The sequence below is a fragment of the Sus scrofa genome, chromosome 9, assembly GCF_000003025.6.
Source record: "Sus scrofa isolate TJ Tabasco breed Duroc chromosome 9, Sscrofa11.1, whole genome shotgun sequence".
Lineage (NCBI taxonomy): Eukaryota > Metazoa > Chordata > Mammalia > Artiodactyla > Suidae > Sus > Sus scrofa.
Genome location: NC_010451.4, coordinates 106,154,339 through 106,162,621, shown reverse-complemented (window position 1 = coordinate 106,162,621; position 8,283 = coordinate 106,154,339). Strand labels below are relative to the sequence as shown.

Here is an 8,283-nt window from a genome sequence, read left to right as displayed (position 1 = left end):
CTCACTTCAGCTGTTCAGATTTTAAAGAGAGGGTTAGGAGGACCAGAAGGGACTCAAGGGATGGAGGCAAAAGGTTCCATCCTTAATCCAAGCCAGAGACAAAGGTGAGTAACTGCGCGAGGGGAACGGGAAGATGAGCAGAGGGAGGCTCCTCGGCCCCCAGCCGGGTGGCGTGACTTCAGGAGGACTCTGAAAAAAGGGCCAGGACTGGGTAGGACAGGAATGTGCCAGCGGGACAGGCGAACCGGCTAATCGCAAGAGTGGCGAGCCTGGGAACGCCCCCTCCCGGCCCCGCCCCGCTGCGCGGGGCCGAGAGACGTAAGCCAGGCGGGCGCCGGGGTCACGGGCCAGGGCAGCCCCGCAGCCTCAGGCTTCCCGGGGTGGGCGTTTCCGAGAAAGAGCGCGTGCCTCACGTCCTCCCCGCCCAGCCCCGCCCCCTGCACGCTGCGCACGCGCGGCCGCGCCCCGCCCCTAGCGTCCCCGCCGGGGCGATGGGGCGGGGGCGGGGAACCGGGGTGAGGAGATCGCCGGAGTCCCCTGAGTGTGAGTGCGCTACCGCCTCCGCCGCCGCTCCGACACTGCCGCCACCCTCACCGCGTCACGGCTCCCAGGCCCGCCCTCCTCTGGCCCCTCCTCCCCGCTCCGTTTTCCCCTCCACTCCCCCTCCCCCTCCGACCGAGCGGTGACTTAAGCAACGGAGCGCGGTGAAGCCCATTTTTCTCCTTCCTCGCAGCCGCGCCGGGCAGCCCGCGGCGCGTGGCCCCCACACTCCGGCCCGAGATGAATGCTGCGGCAGAAGCCGAATTCAACATCCTCCTGGCCACCGACTCGTACAAGGTAGAGGCTCGAGGCGGGGGCAGGTGACGGAGGAAGAGAGGGCGCGTCGGGGACGAGCGCGGGGCGGGGTGTCGGGGCTGGGGTCTTGGCGCGAGGCGGCCCCAAGGGAAGGCGCGGACGGCGGTGGCGGCGGGACCGGGCAGGTGAGGCTGGCGCCGCAGTGGCGAGGAGGTGGAGGGAGGAGGGATGGAGGGATGGACGGCAGGAGGCGGGGCCTGGGGGTGCGTGGTCGGAGGTGCGCGGCTAGGGGCTGAGGCTGGCCCGGGCCGGTGCCGCGCGCCCGCCGCCGGGGGCTCGTGCGGGTTTGCGGGCGGCGGGCAGGCTGGGGCGTCACCGGCTGAGCGCACGCCTTCCCCAGGAGCGCGGCCTTTTGGCCCCGGGCCGGGGAGGGCAGGGCCGGCCTGGGCGAGGGCTCGCTGGAGGAGCCGGGTCAGTTAGGTAACGGCCCCTAGGGTTCTGCCGTAGAGACCGGGAACGAGGTTTGAGAAGTGGGGTTTCCCCCGCTGAGGTGTGTCGTGTGAGCCCACCCCCTAAGTGGGAAGGTACGTCCCTTTCCAAGGAAGGGGTGGGCCAGGTTCTTCAGGGGTGCGGGAGCAGCCAGCCACGTTCCTCTGCCTGTGGCTCGGGCGCAGAGGACACTTAGCTATCAGTCTCTGGTCACCCTGATGGATTCCCCCTTCCCACTCCTCTGGGCTCCGTTTCAAACTTCTTTGCTGCTGGTAATCACTCATGCTTCGTATATCCCCTGTTGCGAAAGCCAATCTGCCATTATCCCATTAGGACCACTGCAGGATTTCTGTGAAAAAGAAAGTGAAACACAAGTAGTTAAATGAACTGTAGTTAACCCTAGAGAACTTGTTGAGGGAAAAGCGGCACAACCTTGTGTTACTAAACCTATTGGACCCTTGCACGTATAGCTACCTCGTTTTATTTGAAGCTCATGTACATTAGTAAAAAGGGAAGAGTGATTAGAGACAAATCCGGCAAATGGTTTTTCCCCTAGTATCCAAATTATATGAAGTAAACTGGACTATACTTTGCTGAGAAATTTTGTTAGTCAGGACACCTAAAAGATGAGCTGTCAGCTTGGAAACCCCACTTTCGTAAAATAAATTTTAGTTTTTACTGTGAACAGCACGAGAGTTCAGAATATAGTGATTAAAGCATGACGTTTTTAGTTTGGGGTTTTGTGATTTTGTTGCTTTGGGTTTTTGGGTTTTTTTTTTTTTAATTCCAATAAAGTATTTTGGAGAATCCCATTTTACTTAAGTTTTATATTGTTTTCTTTCCAGCTGATTTAATATTCTACTTGTGATAATTTAGATGGATTAGAACCAAGTTTCTTTAACAAGTGGTCTTTTAAATGGACTTTTGAAGTGGAATTCTACACAATTGCCAGGAGATCATAGAGGTTTACTTATGCTCTTTTTGTCACTTAGTTCATTCATAGTATTTTGAGTATTTTTAGAATGGTCTCATTCATAGTTTTCCAGGACCTCATTAACTAAATCTTTAAAATCATTTTCAAATTTTTTAATGTAGTAACTTATGATTTTGCTGAAAACGGGAAATGTAAACTGAGATTGGTTGGTCCAACTTTTAAAAACAAAGCAGAGTGCAAGCTTTTTTAGTTTGTAGTCCCTCTAGCGTGAAGTTTTCTATTCTGCTAGCAAGGCATACTTACCTGCACTATTAGAATTTTCTTTTTTTTCTTCTTTTTTTTTCTTTTTAGGGCCTCATCCATGGCGTATGGAGGTTCCCAGGCTAGGGGTCCAGTCAAGCTACAGCTGCTAACCTACACCACAGCCACAGCAATATCACATCCGAACCGCGTCGGTGACCTACACCACAGCTCACACAATGCCAGATCCTTAACCCGCTGAGTGAGGCCAGGGATGCAACCCACAGCCTCATGGTTCCTAGTCAGATTCATTTCTGCTGCACCATGACGGGAACTCCAGAATTTACATCTTTTTAATAAAGTTTATTCCTGTCCATTTTCAGTTCACATTGGTGTGTTTGTCCCCTTTCTACTTCAGAACCTTTTTAGGACATTTTTACCTTAATAAGAAATTTCATAACCCCCTCCCCAAATTTCCTCAGGAGGATTTGTTCAGGTTGATATGTCTTATACCAGTGGCTTAGAGCAGTACAGTAAGATAGATTGTGTATTTCATGCTCACAATTTAGTCTTTACGTTTCATTTTCCTTACATTTTTAGTGGTCCTTATAGCCTATTTATCATTTTTGCCTTTTTATCTTCTTAGATGAAGAAGGGACAGAAATGGTAATCTTGAGTCTAGAAGGAGTGAAATTACTTTTATTTGTACATTACATGAGAATGTTACATATATGTCCTTATCAGTACTTATAAACTATTGGCCAATTAAAATAGGGAGCCAGTAGCTTTAGATATGTACCTGGAAGAGAGCAGAATATTGTTGATTTCTTTTTTCTAGAACTGAAGAAAGGATCATTGGCTGTCTAGGCACCAAGAATGGTGTTTTGCAAATAGGTGGAATAGTGTCCAAGCACATGACTACATGTTGGGATTTCGTTTTCACCTGTATCCTTTCCAGAAGGTTTAGGACAATTTGAACCAAAATATATATTCATTTCTGTAATTTCATACTTTATTATGCATTTTGATGAACTAGAAAATAGGTAAATGTAGTTGTTCTGTTTTCATCCTGGGTTCTTAATACAAATTTTAAAAACAGATACAATCCTAAGAGGTAATCATTTATATTTTCAGAATGATTTAAAGCAAAATTATCTACTGGGTTTTATTTACATTGTGCTAAGCCAGCTAGAGAAAGGTGGTGCATTTAGGCTGGCCTTAACCATTGCAGTGCATAAAAAGCATTTAGAACACTTGGTAAAGGAAACAGGGCATTTTTTTCACTTCTCTCTGGGATAACCATCAATTAGTTTCCAAATAACTGTGGATCATTAAAAGATTCATTCAGTTCCATTGTTCTTTCCCTTTCTATGTAGATAAACTACAGCAGAGAATAGTTTTCAACATTTCTTAACATTTTACCTGTTAGTAGATTAAAATAGAAGATGCCAATTTGGTCCTTGTGGGAAAAATAATATATATAGTGCATGAAAGTAATCCATAAGCAATTTACAGTTTTAACCACGTCACATGTTAGTTGAAATGTGCTGTCCAGTGTGGGTTGCTTCTCAAAAGGTCATTTGTAAACTGGTTATCTGGACCTCAGCACATTTTAATCCATTAATTTAATAAATGTCGGAAACCTATTCAGTATTATAAAAGACGAAAGATGTCCTTTACAGTCTAGGATGGGTAAAAGTTGAGTTCAGAAGTTAAAAAAGACTATAATTTACAGTGATGAAGCACCCAAGGCACCTTTTTAAAAAAAAAGAGTTTGCTTCCTCATTAGTGGCAGAATAACGAATCTTAAGTTTGGGTTCTTTGGAGGAAAAGATTTAGAGATAGATGAAAATCATCTTATGGGCAAGTTAGTCCTGCTGGGGATTTTAGCTGCCCAGTGTCTTCCTCTGAGCTGTTCCTATTTTTCATAGTAGCTTCTCTTTCACCACTTCTGAACACATACTCAAGTATCATCACAGCTGCTCCCATGGCAGCCTGAGCCTTGTGAGAATTGTGGTCCTGCTGCATTTTGTATGTCTGAAAGTACCTGTGTATTCTTAGGATGCAGTTTTTCCAGTAACTTTTATGTTACAAATTATACGAGACCTCACGCAACAGAAACAAAATCTGAATCATGAATATATCTCATAGGAAGATTGTTTTAGTCAGTAAGAAATGTAGTGTATCTTGCAAAACAAAAATATTAGAAGCTGGTGTACTTTTTGTCAGTTGATGAAATCTCTCTTAAAGGTGTGGCAGAAAAAACATACAAGTTGCCAAGAACTCTGTACCAAAAGGTTTAAGGGAAGAGGCAAGCATAATTATGGCTGGTTTTGAAATTTCTCCCCTTCCTCAGGATAATATAATCCAAAAATCCTGAAATTGTATTTTGAAGTTATTATTGCTTCAAAAGCCAAATAGTGGAGTTCCCTTGTGGCTCAGCAGCTTAAGGACCCAGCATTGTCACTGCTATGGCTTAGGTCACTGCTGTGCTGCAGGTTCCATCTCCAGCTCTGGAACTTTTTCATGCCACAGGCACAGCCGAAAAGAAAAAAAAAAAAAGCCAAATAGCAATGAATTATTTTCTGTGGCAACAGAAGTTCAGGGCTTGAGCAATCTTGAATAGATTGAAAAGAAGAAAGAATCAGTTGTGATTTTTGCTATTTCTAGCACATTACCTTTGAAGAGGCAGAGTCCTAGCCAGTATAAGTGCCTCTTACTAGTGCCCTTAGATATTACATAGATGACATAGCTTAGTTTGTGACCTTGGGTCAGTTACTCCATGTTCTCTTATATACATGTGATGTTGTTAAAATACTAGCTTCAGGTGGTTTCTTCACGATTATAACTGCAAAAACAGTTGAGTAGTAGTTGCCTTTGTTCATTGATCCTATAGCGGGAGAAAGGCTCTTGGGAAGACATCACATTAACCTTATAGGAAATCTAGCACAGCTCAGGGGAGAATTATACTTTGCTCTCACAGAAATATTCTGTGCAATTTAAATATTTCTCATACTTCTCTTTAATTGTCATACAAAGGTATTTAACCTTGGGATTGCAGGTTTTAGAAGCTTATCTTTTTCATGAAGTAAATCAATCACATAACTAACTGTGAAGTTAAGTTTTATTAGAAGAGCTCCATTTTCCTGGGTGCCTCTCTTCTTTACCACACATATGTTTATGTACTGGCAGTGCTTTGTTAGCTGCAGGAAGGCTATGCAGTTTAGGAAACATTTTTGGGGTAATGTTTGCTGAGGATATTATGAGAAACTTGTGATTTTATTTTCATCTTATAAATAACTTTAAATTGTACGATCATTTTCTCTAGTAATGGAAGTCAAAGCAATGAGGTAAAATAATTAATGTGATTTAAGAGCTCCCTTTTTGTAGTTCACTTTAATTTCGACCATTATGAAACTTTTTGTTAGTATTCGTTTAGCGTGTTTAAAACTAAGCTCTTGATTTCATTACCCAGTCCTTCTGTGGCTTTCCCCATCTCAGTAAAGAGCACTGTTATTCATCCAGTTGCTTAAGCTAAAAATCCAGGAGACATCCTTAACTCCTTCTTCTTTTTATCCCCCCTCATCACTCTGTCACCCTACTTCTCCAAAGATACTGAGCCAGTCTCTCACTTAACCTAGTCTTGGGCAATATAGCCTCTTAACTGATGCTTCTGTGTCCACTCTGGTCACCCTGTAATCCATTCTCCACCTCTACCAGGCTGAACCTTGTCAAATATAAATCAGATCATACTCCAGCTTAAAGCATACGGATGGCTTCCCATTGCGCTTGATGTAAAATTCAGGCGCCTCAGCAGCCTGTGGGCCTTACAAAATCTTGTCCGTACATCTGTGTGACCTTACCATGTACCTCCTTCCCCTCCTCATTCTCTCAGCACCTACCACAGTGGTCTTCATTCTGTTCTATCCCTGAAGTCAAGATTGTTTCCTGTCTCTTTATTATTTAGATCTTGTCCACATGTCACTATCTCAGAGGAGCCTTCCTGACCTTCCATGTAAAGTAGTCTCCCAGGCCCCTTTAGTCCATCTTTTTTTTTTTTTTTTTTTCAATTTTTCATAGCATCCATCAGGCTCTGAAATTATTTTGTTTATGTATTAGTTGTTTCTCTTTGACCTCTTAGCCCTTGACTGGCCTTGTGAGAATAGGGACCATGTCAGTCAATTTTACTTACTCATCATCAGCATCTGAAACAGTACCTGATACACAGTAGATACAGAGTATATATTTGTGAATGAATGAACTATTTATAGCAATTTATTGATTTAAATTTCTGTTATATCATCTAATTTTCTGATGAAAGTTCCAAGGGTTCAGAGTGACTAGCAGAAAGTAAGATGAAGATGACAGTGAACCTTGCAAAACTAGAAAATATATTGGCTATATTCTTAGAATAATATTTACTTTGTTTAAAAACTTTTTCCCATTAAAACATTGTGTATATGCCAATATAAATAGGTTTGAATATATTATTTTTTTCCTCTATAAATATATTGGGTGTTAGTAGTTGGTTCATAGTAAATTATGTTTCATAGTTAATTGCCGGAGGGTTTGCCTTAGATGACTGAGATTCTTTAGCTTAATTCTAAAAGTTATCTTAAGTTTCTCCACAAAGAAGATTTTAGAAGTCATACTTCATTTCTAATTAACCCTAGACAATCTTGTATTTTAAATAGTTTTTCAGAGGCATAGTGAATATTTATGCAAAGGCCTTAAGTCCCAGTAATGAAGGAACACAGCTGAATAAAGCTTTAAAATTATAGACCTGTATAATTATCATCCAGAACAGGAACTGAACTTTTAGTATACTTTTAGACCAAAATGGAGTTAAAAAAGCTCAGGGACATTTCCATTCTGCTTTTGACTGCTTGGTCTACTCAGAAGGTGAAAATAATTCATTTGCTTTCTAACACTTTTGAATCTGATATAGAAAACGTAAATTTATAAAGATGCACCTTTAAGTAACTGAAATAAAGAAGGTCAGACCATTGAAGAGTCACAGTCATGAATCGGATTTCCTTTATTCAAATTTTACCTCATTATAGTTGACTCTTCTTCCACCTCACTGCTCATTCCCACTAAGGGAGTTGGAGTTATTTAGATTATAAACTGGACATTTTTGTTTTTATGTGCATCTTGGGTACATTTTCAGGTGGAGATATCTTTTTCTAATCAGTTTTAACTATTTAAGAATAGTTGAAGTAGTAGCCATTTGTTACTATAGTAACATTCATATATATGTTTAGGTCATGTATAGATTTTAGTGAATTGGCTAGTAGATTTAATTGCTCTGGATTCTGTAACTTAGCTACTTGTTAAATCTTAAACTTACAGTGGTATGAGTCTCTGGGTTCTAACTTTAAAAAACTGACATACTTCTAGATTGTTTTCTGGTTTTGTGTTTTTACTACCCCTGTAGCATATGGAAGTTCCTACTCCAGGGTTAGAATCTAAGGTGCTATACCATAACCTATGGTAACCTATTCCATAGCTGTGACAATGCTAGATCCTTAATCCACTGTGCTGAGCTGGGGATAAACCCGTGCCTCAGCAGCAACCCAGGCTGCTGTAGAGACAGTGCCAGATCCTTAACCTGCTGTGTTACAGCAGGAACTCCTACTTCTAGGTTTTGATAAGGCCTTCCTATACCTTGTAATATAGTAGATATTTGTTGTACCTGAGCAAAACAGAAAGTTCGAACTCTCTTACCTGACTTAGGCAGTCAGACCACATATTAACGTAAAGGTTCACCTCCAAGATTACCTATGAGCAGAATCAGGGTGCTATTTTTATAGAGTTGCAGGTTG

General features: G+C 42.4%; 1 protein-coding gene across 2 annotated transcripts in view; it reads left to right on the top strand.

Moving 5' to 3' along the window:
- Window positions 496-8,283, top strand: part of NAMPT (nicotinamide phosphoribosyltransferase) — a 42,231-nt gene continuing 34,443 nt past the window's right edge. Inside the window, exons 1-2 of one of the 2 annotated variants that reach the window (XM_021102257.1) lie at window positions 496-837; window positions 3,297-3,403. Coding sequence is in view for 1 of the 2 variants with exons in the window: in NM_001031793.2 (NP_001026963.1) it covers window positions 781-837 (57 nt within the window). In the remaining variant the exon portion in view is untranslated. 2 annotated transcript variants of the gene reach the window in all.